The 17822-nt window shown below is 35.0% G+C and overlaps 2 protein-coding genes across 2 annotated transcripts in view; one reads left to right on the forward strand and one right to left on the reverse strand.

Annotated features, from left to right (window-relative positions):
* LOC141606511 (jasmonate-induced protein homolog) overlaps nt 1-17822 on the reverse strand; it is a 182271-nt gene that overhangs the window by 110255 nt on the left and 54194 nt on the right. The gene's annotated exons all lie outside the window — the stretch shown is intronic.
* Nucleotides 8821-17679, forward strand: LOC141606505 (hydroxyproline O-galactosyltransferase HPGT1). Its single transcript, XM_074425656.1, has 12 exons — nt 8821-9192; nt 11763-11826; nt 12102-12151; nt 12452-12642; nt 13170-13233; nt 13324-13396; nt 14051-14174; nt 15612-15699; nt 15878-15928; nt 16379-16450; nt 16642-16754; nt 17249-17679. Exons 1-12 carry the CDS (start codon nt 9068-9070, stop codon nt 17269-17271), a joined length of 1038 nt encoding a protein of 345 aa, XP_074281757.1. The 5' UTR covers nt 8821-9067; the 3' UTR covers nt 17272-17679.

Below are 17822 nucleotides of genomic sequence, written 5' to 3' on the forward strand. Positions count from 1 at the left end.
CCATCCTTGTAGGTGCGGTCACTCATATTTGCATCAATCATCCAAGTTCGAGTCATTATTCTACATTCGTAATAATAGGCAACTAATTCAGAAAATACAATAATAGGCAAACAAATAAACGAAATTCAGGAAAGCAATTAAGCTAAATTATCAACAAATTAGATAATAACCCAAAAAATCCTATATCTATAAGCGTTGCTAAGAAACATATATATACCTGATTGATAAACACGATGAGGGAGAGAAGACGTGACAACAGTGACGGAGATGAAGACAGAGAGACGATCAGGGAGGAATGGACGATGATATAGTAGCAGTATTAGCTTGTGTTTGTGTTTGTAGCGTATAGCACAATAAAGCAATATGTTGTTCTTAAGATTTTCATAATATTAATAACAACGGTTATTGAGTCTACAACCGTTGTTAAAACGTATTAAAAACGGGTTCTAATATAACCGTTGTGATTACTTTTCACTAATTTGGCGCCAAACCATTAACAACGGTTAAAATTTAACCGTTGTTATTAGTTTTCTCAATAACAACGGTTGTTTAAGTATGACTCGTTGTTAAAACCAATAACAACGGTTAACAACACATAACCGTTGTAATTAAGTTTGGTAAAATTCGCGGAATCAATTCTACAACGTGTTTTGATGATTTTCGTGAATAAGCGTTGTTAAAGGGCCGTTGTGGTTGCCTGTATTTGTAGTAGTGTTTTTGCCATTTTGGTGTTAACTTGTCATCATGTGACTTGTCTTTTCTCTCTTTGTTTTCTGAATTTGGATGAGCTTTTAAGGATATCTTTCAAACACTCTTTCTCTATTCTTACCTATGCAAAAGAGCCTTCTTTGGTGAATGTTTTGAGTGGTTGCTAATGCCCTTCACATGTGTGGTCTTTGACCCTTCAAAACCCTAGCAACCCCCTTCACTCACCTTCTCTATATAAACCGTGCCTCTCCTTCATAAAACCTCAAGACTGCTTTCTGAAATTAATTTCAAGTTTGCAAAATTGTTTTTCAAAGCTTTAAACCGTGTGTCTTTTGCAAAACCTTTAAAGAGTCTTCAAGTTACTACAGTCGTGGCTACTGTTACTTTAGTATACTAAACTCTCTTGCTTAAGAATTGTTGATCTTGTAAAAGTTGTCCATCTCTATTCTTTGTTAAGAATATGTTAGTGGAAACTTGATCTTATAACATTCTAAGTGTGTTAGTAGAGTTTAGGACGGAGTAGTCTTTAACTCTTGGCAACCGGAGTAGGTTGCGAGTTAGCTTGTCATAAGAACGGAGTAGTTCTTGTACTAGCTTTACAACCGGAGTAGGTTGGTGTCTTTTATTGTAAGGGTCTTTTAGTTGTCGGAGTAGATCACTAAAAGAAAGCAATAAAAAGGTAGATTGGACGTAGGCACTTGAGTTTCTTGCCGAACCAATTCAAAAATCTCGTGTTCAATTGTTTTATTTTATTTCCGCTGCAATTTACTTTGTTTGTCGTGCTTTGCTTAAACCTTCGAAGCAACAGTTCATTATACTGTCACTTTTGGTCTGCAGTCGTATTCCACAAACTGAGACAAGTAGCTACAGTCCGAACGATTGTTACTTTCATACTTCAGCAAACATTCATCGTGATACTTGTTTAGTCTTTCAATATTATTCAAAGTATCTTCTAATCTCTTTTGTCCTCGTAACTCACTTTAATTCAATAAAGTTGAAGTTATAAAATTTTTAAATAGTACCTAATTCACCCCCTCCCCCTCTTAGGTACTTGAATCCATAAACTCAACAACACTTATACATTTCATTTGGCAATAAAGTATCGTAAAATACAAAAATTGTGGAAATTATATGATTAGATTCGTGGTAATAAATGCTACCATTAGAGTATATATTTCTTATTATTTGCACATAGTTTAATTATGATAAAAAATAGAAAATAAAAATGTACGAACATAGTATAATACTAAGTACGAAAAAGATGATGTATTTCTTGGTATGTTATTTGTCCCACATTGAAAAATAATATGGGTATGGTTAATATATAAAGGATAAAGAGCCGAATATGGGTGATCCTATATTCCTATGATTATAAATATGAGTTATCTTTAAACTTACGTGTCAGCAACCTAAAATCTTTTGAGTCTCTTAAGTATTGTCTTAGAGGTATCTTATTAGAGTTTTTATTATCATCTCTACAAGAGCGAAATTTATTTATTATTTGTTTTTCTCACATAAATAATAAACGGTAGGTGTGTATGTATTTATTTTCCATTTTCATTGAAAAAAATATTGTAATCATATGTAAACAAATAATTATATGTAAAAATTAAAGCCTTATAATATTTCTTTTCATTATAACTAAGTTAATTACCCAACGCACGACTTTAAGCTTCATTATACAAGAAGGGAAATTATTTCTACTGAAGGTAATTTTTTCATGTGAGGAGGAAAGAGAAAAAGGTTGAAAATGGGAAGATGGAAGTGGTATAGCGTGGGGCTCAAGGTGAATTATTACTTAAGACTTCAATGGACTTGTTTTTGGGACCACCACTTGTTCAAGGATTAGACATTATTAATAGTAGTATAATCGCAATTATTGCATAATACCGTCTCATACTCTAAAAGTCTTAGACGGTCGCATTATGTAAATGAAATTCATTTATTAGTAATAAATCAACTATTGTTTTTTTTTTAAAAAAAAGTGGATGATCTTACCGTTTAACACCATTTTATACTATAATGTGTGATAATATAGTTAAATCATTATTACGAGTAATACTTATGTAAAATCAGTAGAGGTTCTAATAAATTAAAATGTAGTAGTTTTAACAATTGAGATCTTTAGACTATGTACATCAATAACAATGATATTTGAAGTGTTATGAATAAAAAATAATATTCTGACTTTTTATCACTCCTCCAACCCATAATATTCATACTTACTTTTTCTTACTTCATTCATAACATTGGTGTGACACTCTCATTTCATTATTTTTTATATTTTATCATGCCACTTGTCCATTTTTATTGACATCTTTCCTGTAACACTCTTACACAAAGTCACATTTTAGTGTTGTCGGGCAACATAATGTTGTGATTTTTTTCTTTCCAAGCATTTGTTTATTATTACTTTATGGTGATTTTTTTTGTCTTTTAGTATCAAATGTTATTGATAAACATAGTCTTAGAGGTTTAAAAAGAGTGTTATGGATTATGATGTCATATGATATTTGTTTATGTAGCATTTAAAAAGGAGGTTTCCATAATTATTCTTGTCTTGAGAAGTAAATAATATTTCAATGTTACGGGCTTATCGACTAGACTGATACTTCTATACATACGTTAATAAACACATGACAACTCCCTAGATTTTAGTAGTATCGAGAAGACGACCCCCTAGATTTTAGCATGAGACGATCTAACACTTTGGCTTAAATTTATGGAAGGGCGGAAATTTGAGATGTGAACACGTCTAGTCACTAGGACGATTATCGACCACACTCTATACGTTTAGGACTTATTATGAGTAGAAAGACCATTTTTCTTGATTGGACAAATGAAGGGAAGCCTTAATGGGAGATTAATAATACAGTAAACAATATTGTACAGTAACATGTATCATCCACATTGTCATTGTCACATACTCACATGGTTTGGTTACGTCCTACAGCAAAAAAACTGGCAAAAGGGAATCAAAACTTTCTTTATATATAGGTGTAGTGATAAAACGAATAAATGATACAGAGTATATATTTATTTAAATTACTTTAGTGACAAAACAGATATACCCCATCTTAGTTAGAAGTGTAGTGATAAAACGAATAAATGATAGGGAGTACATATTTATTTGAACTACTTTATATTGACAAAACAGATATACCCCATCTAAATTAAAATTTGTATTTTGTATATTGATAGGTCAATGTTGGTGATTTAGAGAATCATCGGATTCACTTGAGTGTGGTCGAGTTTCACTAACGATCAAGATAAATTTAGGTTGCTATAAGCCTATAATGTGTCACATAAGCGATTTTGAAGTGAAAGTGCATTTGTTCAAACGTTCCCGTGTAAAACATTAGAGGATTGGGGACAAATTACGAATGGGAGTTAGTTGAGTCACTTTCGTTCAAGGGTAGGTGTTCGATCTCTTACTTGTATGTAAAGATAACCTATTTTCTATTTTTTGCTTCGCCATCTGATGCGTATAGGATTGCCTCAAGTTGGTCTCGACTCAAGGATCCGAAACACGCAAGAAAACTCGCTAAAACCCGCGAGGATCCAAGGAGTGCCGCCCAAGGATGGAGGATGGACCTAGTCTTCATCACCTAGTTTTTATAAGAGTCTAGCATGTTTTTCTACATAGTCAAGGGCTTTGAATAATCACTTAGGAAATTACCCTTAGCATTTAATTTTGCCTTGGAGCCCAAGCACATTTCGGCTATATAAGGGCCGAAATCCTCATTTGTAAAAAAACTCAAGAATGATGTAAAATCATCACATTTGTGATGAACTTCGTTGTTGCGAAAAAAACTTTGTTTTAATTCGACACGTTTCGATTAAAACCCGATTATTCTCAATAGGTCTTTAGAATTATTCACCATTGGTCAAGCTATAGGTCTAGCTTGAGCAAATATCCCATTGTTTCGATCTATTCACAAGATATCGAAGCAAATATCCCTTTTATTCTTTTTCGTTTCCGCAATACGCATCAATTGTGGTATTCTTTTTCGTCGAATTAAAACAAAGTTTTTTTCGCAACAGCGAAGTTCATCACAAATGTGAGGATTTTACATCATTCTTGAGTTGTTTTACAAATGAGCATTTTGGCCCCTATATAGCCGAAATGTGCTTGGGCTCCAAGGCAAAATTAAATGCTAAAGGCAATTTCCTAGATGATTATTCAAAGCCCTTGACTATGTAGAAAAACATGCTAGACTCTTATAAAAACTAGGTGATGAAAACTAGGTGAGGAAGACTAGGTCCATCCTCCATCCTTGGGCGGGCACTCCTTGGACCCTCACGGGTCTTAGCGAGTTTTCTTGCGTGTTTCGGATCCTTGAGTCGAGACCAACTTGAGTCAATCCTATACGCATCACCCCAAGAGAGTCGTGCTTCTATTATGTAGAAACTTCCTTTTTCCGATTCTCAAAATTAAATAAATCTTGTATTAGGTGATAGAAGTAGTGTAGTAGGTTAGTCATTAGTGTCTTTGCTGCTAATTTCTCACCATTTATTTTGTGCAACGTATTTAATTCTTTTCGAAATTGATGAATTTTTTTTCATTTTGTTGCTTCTTTTGACTAAGCTATTTTCTTACAAGTTCATGAGTAATAGAAATGTGCTCTAAAAAAATGCATCTCCACAATTACCATTTACCAATGAGTAATAGTTCAATGAGTAGATTATACAACCTGTTGTATACAGTTGTATGATGCAGAATCCGAGCTGTGTACTAAAGTTTTCGAGTTTTGTTTAAAAGAATCTGAGCTATGCTGTAAAGTTTTTAAACTCACACACTTAAACATAAAAAAAATAAACTCTTACCAAACTCAGAAAAATTACACATAAGCTCGGATTAATATATAGAGTTGTACAATGCTTATTATACAACTGGTTGTATAGTATTATTTGTGGTAATAGCTAGTTTCACTATATTTCTTTTTTAGGTTTTTCTACATTGTACCCTTGTACTTCTTTGAATTCTACATCATATCCGTCGCTTTTTAAAAATATCAGTGGTCACTGGTACCCCTAAAATTAACAAAAATATCTTAAAATGTCCAAAATGCTCTAATCCGCCTCTTTTAAATGTTTAATTTATGCATTTTGGATTGATTTTTTGGCAATAATTTGTCATGCCATTAACATAAACATCGTTTAGTCAATCAAAAACATATTTTCTTTACAAAATTTAACTGTTTAAAAATGTGATTTTTAGTAGTTTGGGTATTTTGAAAACATTTTACAAAGTTTAGGGATGTCACTGATGTTGATAGGCTTGTCGTGTACCAATGCAAAGATAATATTTATACCCTAGCAAAACAAATGAATGTAGTACGTAAGAGTCGAACCACAGAGAGACGGGAGTTGTTAATTAGTTGTTATGGATTGAACTTTTATCTCAGTAAGTTAACGATTGATTTGATTTGGTTGAAGTGATAGATGTAATGATAAAACAACAATAAAGAAAATGTCTAGGGAGGTCGAGTCACGCATGCTAATTATGTAAATGCTCATGTCAAGTTAGGAAGTTGATTTTACGATAAATGTTTAGGCTTAAAGACACCCACCTTACGATATTAGTGTCAACCATAGAGCGGGTCCTAGAGAAACTCTCGTCCATGACTAGGTCGTCCTACTACACATGCTTAGTCTAATTCAATTCCATGCCTCTCGACTTTTAGAACGAATGAACAAACTTAATCGATGAATAAGGCCTTTAAACATAGATTAAACGTGACGATGCAAACATGTGATAGAAACAATTATACAATATTAACTTATCCTCATTTTGACATTTACATATTACTTAATCACGCATGGCTTCCTTAATTCCCTAGACAAATGTAACTACTCAAACATGATGAAAATGTAAACTACACTAATGATAATTAAAATGATAAACATAATGGAAATGTAAATAGAAATTACCTTGCAATATGGAAATGAACTAGAAATAGAAGAACAATGCTTGTAATGAAATAACTTGAAATGAAACTTTGGAATATAACTTGAATGGAAATTGTATTAAAATGTTTATAGCATAAAGTAAATCTAAACTAAGCTAAGCTAATAACTAAACTAATCTAACTACTAAACTTAAGAGAGATTTCTGAGAAATTGTGTATGTGAATGGTGGTGTAAAAAGGTATGTCCTATGTCCCGGATCAACACCCTTTTTATAGGGTGTCAAAGGGAAACGTAAACATTCAATGAGGGGGTAACCCCGATCGGGGCCACCCAACCCCGATCGGGGTCGTGGTGTTCTTGACTTTTGTCTTCAATTGTGTGATTAATTCGCAAAGGAATCCAATGTTGATGTTTAATGCCTTATTTAATCACCCGATTAAAGTCTTCATTTGGCATCATAAGCTTCACTAAGCATCCAAAATTTCCACCTTAGTTGGACTTGAATTCTTGGGCCCGACTTTGCATTTTGCTTTATTTTGTATTTTACATTTCAATCCAACACTTTATGCATGCAAAACCCATACAACTCTACAATGCTAGTCCAACTCTTGCTCCATGCTTGGCCATATACTTTAGTCTTTGAAAATGTTGTAGAAATAAGTCCTTAAAAGCTTAAGTACCTACAAAATGTGACAATCCATGCAAAGACAACTAGAATACAATATTAGCTCAAAATCACTAAGGTTAGTGCATAATGTCATACAAAATGGAGCTAAAATATGGGGATAAAATGTATATAAATTGGACTTATCAGATGTTTTCAAAAACATAAGAGTCCCACGTAGAATTTGGAAAAACACAAGGGTACCAATGTTTCACTATATTTTTTTTGGGTTATTTAATAGAAATACTCTGAACTATATGAGTGCTGCTCAAAATATTACAAACTCTATTTTAACTAGGAATAAAACCAACAATTACCTCCTTTCCTTTAAATAGAATGAGTGTCCTTTTAACTTGTTTTAACAGGTCACTTTTAGCGTGAGACCACTCCTTTCCCCTTTACCACCTTCATCTTCTTCCTTTACCCTTTTTACTTTTCATGTGATTTTTTTTTTAAATTTTACTTTTCTCCTTGATTTCTACGGTACTTTATATTTCTTAGAATTTAAATTTTTTTTCTCAATTGTTCCTCAAATAAATTGCTCACTATTATTTGCATCAAAATTTATGTGGATCGAAAAATACAAGTGACGCTCAAAACCCAAAATTGTTCTCGGCTAATGAGCTCGTTTATTCACATATTTTCCAATAAACCCACCTCCACAACTGTTTTACCAATGAAGAGTGAAAGAAGAGGTGAAGAAGAGCCATTTTCCAAGATCTTGATAGTAGGGAGACAAAATATGTAGCTCTATGATTACATATTGATTACATATAAGTGTGTTGAAAATGGCTTTTCACTTTTTTTTTTTTTTTGATAAACGTCAGTAGCTAGCTAGATTTATTCGTGGTATGATTTATGAATGTCACTGAGTTGTTTAATGCTCTTTGAGATCATGTTTCACTGCTCTTTTAATAGTTGACCTTTCACGGTATGTATTAAATCTATGCATATTAGAATAGCAAAACAATGTGATACTTTTTAAGAAGGCGAAATATAGCTTTACTGTGTTGGAGAAGACTGATTGCTTTAATGGGGATTAGGTGAAGAGGTATGAGAAGAAGTGAAAAAAATTAAAACAGAAAAGAAAAAGAGAGGTTAAAAGAGGTGTAAAGTAAAGTTCACCTGTTTAGCAGGTAGCCAGTCGACCGATTGTAATATAAGCGAAAGGGGCAATTGTTGATTTTATTGGTAGTTAAAATAGAGTTTGGAGTATTTTGAGCAGCACCCGCATAGTTCAGAATATTCCTATTAAATAACCTTTTTTTTTTCTACACTTTTGGCTTAAACTAGAAGGTTTGTATTTTTCGAAAATGGTAATCAAAAATAGATTATACTCCATCGACCATCACTAAAATCCTGTAAATCCAATTCCGACTATACATTTCTACATTTATATCCACTTGTATCAAAAATATTACGACTAATCCCAAATCTTGTACTCGGTATTCAAACCTGTAAATCTAGACTGAATACGGAGTACAAGTTTGTATTTCGTCAAATTTGACATGATACCGATTTTTCAAAAACAAATTAGGTGAGAGACCGTGAATGATTTGCCAACAATCAATCTAACCACACCCCAAAATCAGATCATATTTTGTCAACTCCAGTCTCACTCTCTACAGTCTCTCTACACACGCATTTATACAAACTTCACCATTCTCAATCAACAGTTCAACACATAACCAAAAACGATCTCGATTTTCTGCATCTTTATCGGAATATCGTCGTCGGAGATATTATAATTAATTATTATTATTAATAGAATTAAAAAAAGAAATGCAGAATCATAAAGGAACCAATCACAGGTCGCCAGGTGGCAAAACGACGTTACTCCGATCTCCGATATTTACTCTCATGCTCACCATGTTCGCTACCTTCGCTTCCTTCTATGTCGCCGGAAGGTTCCTTCTTCTTCTCGAACTTTCTAGATTTCTTTTATTGTCTTTTTAATAATGTTTATTTTCCGTGCGCACTAGATAACCGATATATGTGAAACTGTTTGAACTAGAGTTATGTGACGGTTATTATTGATCATTGTTATTGCTTTTTTTTATTCAGCAAGTCTTGTTTGTGACGGTTATTATTGATAATTGTTATTGTTTTTTTTTATTCAGCAAGTCTTGCTTGTGACGGTTATTATTGATAATTGTTATTGCTTTTTTTTTTAAAAAAAATTCAGCAAGTCTTGCTTGTGACGGATATTATTGATAATTGTTGGAGAATTTTATCATTCACAATAATAGAGATGATGAACTTGTTGATCTATCACTATCGGATTCGATTTTCCTTGGCGATTGGGTTAGTGATCAAATAGGCATAATCTTCGTATCGAAGGGGAGTAGTGTAGGTGGACTAGAACTAGAAGTAGTAGTTGCCGCGGCAAATGAGAATCTCTTTGATTGAGTTTGAGGTTTTAGACTTAAGAGCCTAATTTAGTAATTTCCCTTGCGGATTGGTGTACGGGCAAGGCTGATTGAGATTCGTAATTACTCCCTCCGTCCTGGTCATTTGTTGTCTTTTGGTTTTTGCACAAATACCAAGGAAAGAGGAGAGAGCCAATTACTAAATGACATGTGGACCAAATTGGGTGTGAATGAACAAATTGTTCGTCAAATGCATTCCTAAAATAGAAAGAACAACAATTGATTGAGACACCCACAAATGGAAAAGGACAACAAATGACCGGGACAGAGGGGGTAGCTGCAATTAAAATAAGCTCTTTCGACAGAGAAGTGAGCAACGTAGATCTGCAGATGTTTTAGGAGGAAACCGGTGCTAGGCAAGTTCATTACTCGGTTGGCTCTCTTTCTTTCTAAGAGCAGAGGAATAGGCCACGAAGGTATTGGAATTGAATCTCACTGACCATGAAAGAAGATGTTTCATGATTCTGATAAGCTCCACGGATTCTCTATCATCTTCTTACACCTTTCTGTAGTACTTGCTCTTCTCTTCAAACCAGATACTTATCCGCTTTCGTGCTCTTTCTCTTCTCCAGTTCCCTTCTAGCAGCAACTCTCTTTCTTTGTGACCTCCTCTTCTCTTCGGATTTCTGTTGAGCGGTTGTGGAAACTTCTTCTGTGTGCAGACTGTGTCCCAAGCTGCTACATTCTGTTTAGGATTCACGAACCTTGGCTGCCTTCTTTTGCCAAATTGTATGTCATGCTCATTTCTCTTAAAGGTAAGGAGTATAGTATTCTTCATGTCCGGTGGAAGGATTCTTTGAACAGGGGAAGTGATAGAAAAATCTATGTTTATAGCCCATGTGATAATCTTTCTAGTCTTATCTCTACGAGAAGTACAATGAACCCTATCCTCTCTAATATGAAAAAAAAAAGATGATCTTGCTTGGGCCGCGGAAGAAGTAGATTGATTGAATATTGAGTAATTGGACTTGCCATTCTTGCTATCTCTTGAATGCTTTGATCCATCTAAGCCCATTGACAAGCAGGAAGAGGAAAAAATGGGGGACTCATGGGATACTTATGGTTTTTAGGATACTGAATTGCAAAGCCCACTTGATGGTTTGACACGCCTACGTCCGAGTCCAAACTGGAATGGAATTACTTTGAGGAGTTGATGGGGGACACGGAAATTTCCAAGGTTCGAAGAGCTTAATTGCAAGACTAAGGAAAGCCAAATGAAAACAAATAAAAGTGGTCGTGGAGGAGGGGACTCATTGTACTGAAAAAGCTATCGCTATTGCTAGTTTTGTACTGACTTACTTATACTGGTCGTAGAGGACTCATACACAGAGTGAGCTAGAAAGAGGATTTTCCGTCTTTCCGGGAAAGAGAATCTAGGGAAGTAGCTTCGGTCTGACGTAGCTCACCTAAGCAAGGATTAGGCTGTCCAATGGGGATTGGCCGAGGGGAGTTCATGATGTGGCTGTGAAGTAACTTCCATCCATAAAAACATTAGATTGCTTGTGAACTAGGTTGTTTTGTCATTTTAGAATTAACAAAATAAAGCTAGAAATCTTATTTTAGGCATCATTATACGTATACTGTGTAGCCTAACTTGTTAATAGATGAAAGGTTTGGTACAAATAATCAATGAATGTTGAACCATATCCTATGGGTGGACAGTTAGCAATGTTTGCATTCGAAAGGAACTGAAAATCGTCATGCTTTCATCGCAAAGTTCCCATGCATCTAATTAAAATAGCCAAGAGTTGTGTTACAAACTAATCATATGTATATCAAAGGATATGCTCTGGTAACATTAGGGAAGTTGTGCTTTAAGATTGACTTTCCAAATAAGCCATTGTTCTTACATGCCAGAGTAGACATTATGGCATGAATTGTCGCCTTTTCTGTCTGATTATAAGTTACTCTGATTGATTTGGGTGAGTTGGGGAATGTTCGTCATTCTTACTCTGTCTGTATTGATTTTCTTTTAACTTGGTAGGAAAGTATTAATAAAGAAAACCGGATTTGACCGCCCTAACTAAGATTACGGTTGTTGTGGGCAGATTATGGCAGGACGCACAAAATAGGGTTTATATTATTAAAGAGCTTGATAGGCTTACGGATCAAGTAAGTGCTTTCTTTCTCATTTTCATCCTTTTATATTAAAAATGTCTTCTATTGACAAAAAAGCTTTCATATACTGCACCTTCTCCTTTGAGCTTGTCGGTAACTGGTGCAGAGTATATATAACTTAAATTAACATATATACAAAGTAATTATCACAAGATTGAGCTATTGGGAAGATTATGATTATATTCGTGGGGTATAGTTTGCTTATGTTTCTCGCACATGGGCATATTTCAGTGAAGGTTAGAACTGATCGGCTGCTTTTAACATCACAGGGACAGACTGCTATTTCAGTTGATGACTCGTTGAAAGTTATAGCTTGCAGGTAACACATTCTTAACTAATCGAACATCACTTTTTAATTATCATACTCCCTCCCTCTCAACGAAATGTTTACATATGCTTTATACACAAAGGCCAAGGTAGAAAGAGATGGGAATTGCTTTTAATATTATTAAAAGATAAAGTAGAGAGTAAAACATACTGTAAAAAGGAAAGCGTAAACTATTGACTGAAACACCCAAACAAAGAAAGTGTAAACTATTGACCGGGACAGAGGTAGTATATCGTAAAATGGTTGATACTTTTGTTTCAAGCCTTGGTGAATAAATCTTTTTCATGCTAGGGAACTGCAGAAGGAACTTTTGGCTCTTCAGATGGAATTAGATGCCGCTAAGCAAGAAGGTTTTGTCCCAAAGTATTCTGGAAGTGAAACCCATAAACCTAAGAAAAAGCCCCTGATTGTAATAGGGATATTGACGACTTTTGGGCGAAAGAACAAGAGAGATGCGATTCGTAAAGCATGGATGGGAACAGGTATAAACAACCTCCCTATATCGCCATGGGTTTCATACATATGATGAGATCAGATCTCTATCATACCCAGGCAATAAATCAAGGAATTTAATTAACCTTTTTCATGTAGTCTTACCCTTTGTCTGTTAACTTAAATGAAGCATGAAGCGGAATAATTTAGGAGGAATGCATGCATTCCTAATGTCCTGAGATTTACATTCTTGTTCATGTCCATTAGAATAGAAGTCTGACTGCTGGAAACGAAAATAGCAACATGGGGGAATGAAGATATATATAATTAGCTTCCAAAGTTTAACCTCACCATACATCCTCAGTAGTTTAGAATCTTAAAGCAGAAGCTTGTTCTTCAATTTCCGCAACTAATGGTTAAAAGTGATCTTTCAGGCTTAATACTGCTTGCAGGTTTTTATGGTTCTGCTATTTTCCGAGGTTTCTCTTGAATCTTATCATTGGTGCCCGGATAGGTTGGGACCATTGTTGCAACATCTGTTTTTTTTGGATCATTAATGTGCTGGTATCTTTTACAGGTTCTGCCTTAGCAAAGATGGAGACTGAAAAGGGTGTTGTTGCGCGATTTGTTATTGGGAGAAGGTATTCATGGTTAAGTACTTACTAAAACATTTTTCTTGTGTTGGAGTGAATGTCTAAGTAAATATTGTACCTGTTGTGTTTTTCTTGCAGTGAGAACCATGGGGATGCGTTAGATTTGGAGATTGATATTGAGAACAGGCAGACCAATGATTTTATTATTCTTGTATGTGAATACCGATGAATTCCTTATTTACTATGTCGATCTGACTCATATACCTTTGGTTCTTCTTGGTCTAGAATCACAGAATCTATTCTTTAGGAAATTGTATGCAATGGAGTGAATGTGGAATACCAAGTGCATCGTAAATATTGGGCTGTTAATAATAATAAATAAACAATGACATTATAAATGGTGGTATGCTAATGTGACTAGTGCTAATGATTTATCTCTAGAAGCCTTCTTTTCTTTTATTCTAGTCACATCAGCTCTCAAGAGCTTTAAAATTAACAGGTCTTTCTATTTTTCTGAAAGGACACTAAGACATATACTAAATGATCGAGAAGCATGGAGGGGAGGCAACACTTTCCCCAATCATAGTGCCTTAAAAGGCTCCTGCTCATGGTGAGGCATTAGGCGGGATCTGATACATGTAGTCTTAGTCATGTGTTAAACATAGATAGGATATTTCCGATAGTCTGATAATGAAAATTAAGACTTGAAAATTACGTCATGAAAGCCACTAAAAGGGGGAAAACATCTTTGTTTTGTGTGAATGTGCTTGCATATCATGATTCTTGCTCTAGAAAGTTTCCCTTTTATTCCTGTTTCTTAGTATTAAGTATTAACTGTAAGAGTTCTTGCAACTTGTTTTAACAGGATGAGCATGTGGAGACTCCTAAACAGCTACCAGAAAAGACAAAGTTTTTCTTTGCTCATGTAGCAGATGTTTGGGATGCAGAGTTCTATGCTAAAGTAAATGATAATATTTATGTACATATTGGTGAGTGAATTTTTCGTCCATACCCTCTCGCATAGTATTCAGCTGTTTGAATTGTTTTCTTTTTTTATCGAACAACGCATTTTTTTCCAAGGTTATAGATATGGTTTTAAGTTGGGATCTTTTCAATTCTCTATGGTGATCAAACATTTTAATTGATAGCATCCACCAGAATAATAGATGGCTTAAATCTTATGGCCAAACACTAATTATTCTAACTGTTGTTGCTTGATTACTGACTAGGATTTCTTGAGAAAAATACAAATAAACCACTATCTTAATAAATAAATTTGCTTCAAGTAGAGTCTTGATATACTAATTTAACTTTGTACGAAGTATAAGATAAATGCTGAATCAGCCCTAGTTAAAAATTTTACTTGCAAACTATGGTTTGAATAGCTTGCCAAATTTGCTGGGCCGCTTCGAGTGCCTGCTGTTGTTTGATGTTATTAACATGGTCTAATGACCAGATTGTTAAAAGAGTAAGAGCTTTTGCCAAATTGGTAAAAAAGGTTTGGCTGCCAAACGGTTAAAAAAGTTAAACTATATGATGTTAGGGCCAGACACCGGCATTACTTTTATCTTTTAACTTTTTGGTATCATCTGATTGGGATTCGATGAATAAGCTTTACAAAGATAATGGGAGTTTATGTACCCTAAACTCTTTCGAGTAAAAAATAGTTGTAGGTCGATAGAGATGGAGGTGGTCAGAAACTCAGAATAAATGGTGATGTAGGATGCCGAGCACACGTTTAGGTAGGGTCACGGTGATGGTAGATACCGACTTTGTCCCAAATTGGTAAAAACATTAAGGCGGTTTTATATAAAAACAAAGGTGAATAAAAAAGGCGAAAAAATATTTTGACGTGTATTTAAATCTTATCGAGCACGAATCTGTACAGTAACTGTTAGATGCCTATTATGACTTGGTCTAGAAGTAGACTTAGCAACTCGTTCAAGCACTTACATCAACTAATATATTAATGGGATGATCTAACTTAATTAGAGAGACCGAGTTCCGGATAACGTAAATGACTCATTGTTGAACGCGGATTTTTTTTGTCGCCTTTACAATCTACCCTTTACAAATCCAGATTAATCGGATGACGCGAACGTAAAAAATTTAAGAAACCAAAATTATGTCGGTTTTGGCCTAAGAATCACTGATCGTAGATTTTTTTTACCAATTTGGCACAAAGACTCGCTTTTTTTTTTACCAATTTGGCACAAACCAAAACTCTTTTGACCAATTAGGCATGAGACCTTACTTTTTTTAATCAATCTGGTCATTTGGCGGTTATAACATGTTGTCTGCGCATTATTATTTATCATGTGTGTTACGTCCTCGGTATTTAAAGTGTCTGTAATTTTTTATATGCACAAATATCCACTAGATATGTTTCTCAGTATGTCCAGTTAACTGAGATATCTTCTGCACAGATGCCCTAGGAAATACCCTTGCAGCTCATGTGGACAAGCCTCGAGTTTACATGGGATGTATGAAGTCTGGCGAAGTCTTTTCTGAACCGTGAGTTTAACCGCAAATTTAGTTGTTGCCATTTTTTCTTAGTAATACACTAATACCTTTTGTGTTGCTAACACAAGGGTAGGCACTCGGGTAATGTCGTTGCTGTTTAATAAAATGCTGATGATTATTATAGATAATCTCAGTTTCTCAGTACCTTATTGCTGCTTTACTTTGACAGAAACCAGAAGTGGTACGAGCCTGAGTGGTGGAAATTTGGTGATGGAAAATCGTAAGTCATTTCTCAGTTTGATATACCAATACTAGTTGGCTTACATAAAAGGGCTGAGGTAGTTTGAGTTTTTTGACAGAAACAAGTCCCCGTACTTTTGCATCAAAGCACCTGCTTTATAATCCAAAAAAGCTGCTTTTATTTGTGCAATTATGTCACAAGAGGTTACCCATTGTCGCTATCAGCCTCTTATATCAATCTGAAATTCCCAATGGTTTGACTTGTTGCTGCCATCATGGAAACTCTTACAGAGGGAGAGTACCTTCATAAAAGAGGCTTTTTCTACGTAATTTTTAGTGCTATGATCAGTTTGAAACTTTGAATAAGTAGAGTTAAAGGAATCTGTCCCTTATGTGACTGCTACTATTTAACATTTATATTTATATTTATATTGTGCTATGATTAGTTTGAATATTTACTTTATCTGCCTTCCATTCTTTGTCCAAGCAGGTATTTCCGCCACGCTTCTGGTGAAATATTTGTCATATCTCAAGCACTTGCCAAATTTGTTTCTATAAACAGGTTAGTCTTTCCTAGCTGGTATTCTCCATAAATTAAGCAGGGGCCGAGTTAGCAAGTGCAGCTCCTATTGGCCTTACCTATACGGCTATACATTTAAATTTAACTGTTCCCTCAATTTTACAGTCAGCAATGCTTCTGATATGGAAATTTCTGTAAAGTATTTACGAATCTTTATCTCGTTGGGCCTGCAGATCTAATCTCCGCACTTACGCCCATGACGATGTCAGTGTTGGCTCTTGGTTTATTGGGCTAGATGTCAACCACCTTAATGAAAGAAAGTTTTGCTGTTCATCATGGGCATCAGGTACTTCTCTTTCCTTTGTGATAAATTAATACAACAAAACGGGCGAGCGCGCACACGCACACACTCATGAGGAGTGGGGAGTGGGGACGACAAACGTTAAATTTGAAATACAGTCTGGAATTTTCAAACAAGGGACTAACAAAATCCATTATTCAACCAATTTTATTGTGGGTCTTTTGGAAAAAAACCTCCTTATATTATCATCCTCGAGGAGAAGTTGCCTATGTCTGACCCCAATGCACCCGTTGCCCCGTTGGGGTAGAGTCTTTGAGGCACTAAATAATGTCATTGATGTCACTGGCGGAATTATCTAGATAGTAATGGGACCTTCATGTTTGGACCGAATCCTCCGATAAATAATGTCGTTTTAGTGATGTCACAAATAATTGGTCACAAAAAGAATTCCGGCAATTCCCTTTTGTTAGAGATTCTTGCTTGTCTAGCTTCATAAAAATCAATGCTTTCCACTGTAATTTCCCTTTTGTTGTGTGCAGGAACTATTTGCTCTGGTGTTTGATGGAGTGTCAAAGTTCTGCTGATTTCTTTTCAGTTTTTATATCAAGAATTCAGTCAGTGATAGGGATATACAGAACACATACAAGATTCATCATTTTTTACGTTGAGGTGAGCGATATAGTCAGGCACAAAGAGGGATTGATGCGCCCAAACCACAGCTGCTCGCCTAGCTCCCCGTCCCTGTATTTTATGCAACACAGCTTGTGTTTTAGAAACATTAGTAGCCCTCTCTCTGTTACCGGGAAATAGGTTTCTTGGCGTTTAGAGATTTTGTACGAGGTTCAAATGTTCAATGTCCTTTTTTTTCATACGAGTTTACAATTGGTCCGTGTAAGATGGGTTAACACAAGTATAGTGTAAAACAAATTCAAACATTACCATATTAATGAATAAAGTAGCTGTTAGAAGAGCTCGTTTTACAATAAATGTGTAAAGCCGCCTTATACGGGCATTTCTGCAGAAAGTATCACCAGAATAGATCAGCAATCTGTGATGATGTTCTTTCGTTCATCACTTTATCAAGCTTCAAAGCCTTTGTACAGGTTCACGTAA

Source organism: Silene latifolia, chromosome 10 (genome assembly GCF_048544455.1).
Source record: "Silene latifolia isolate original U9 population chromosome 10, ASM4854445v1, whole genome shotgun sequence".
Lineage (NCBI taxonomy): Eukaryota > Viridiplantae > Streptophyta > Magnoliopsida > Caryophyllales > Caryophyllaceae > Silene > Silene latifolia.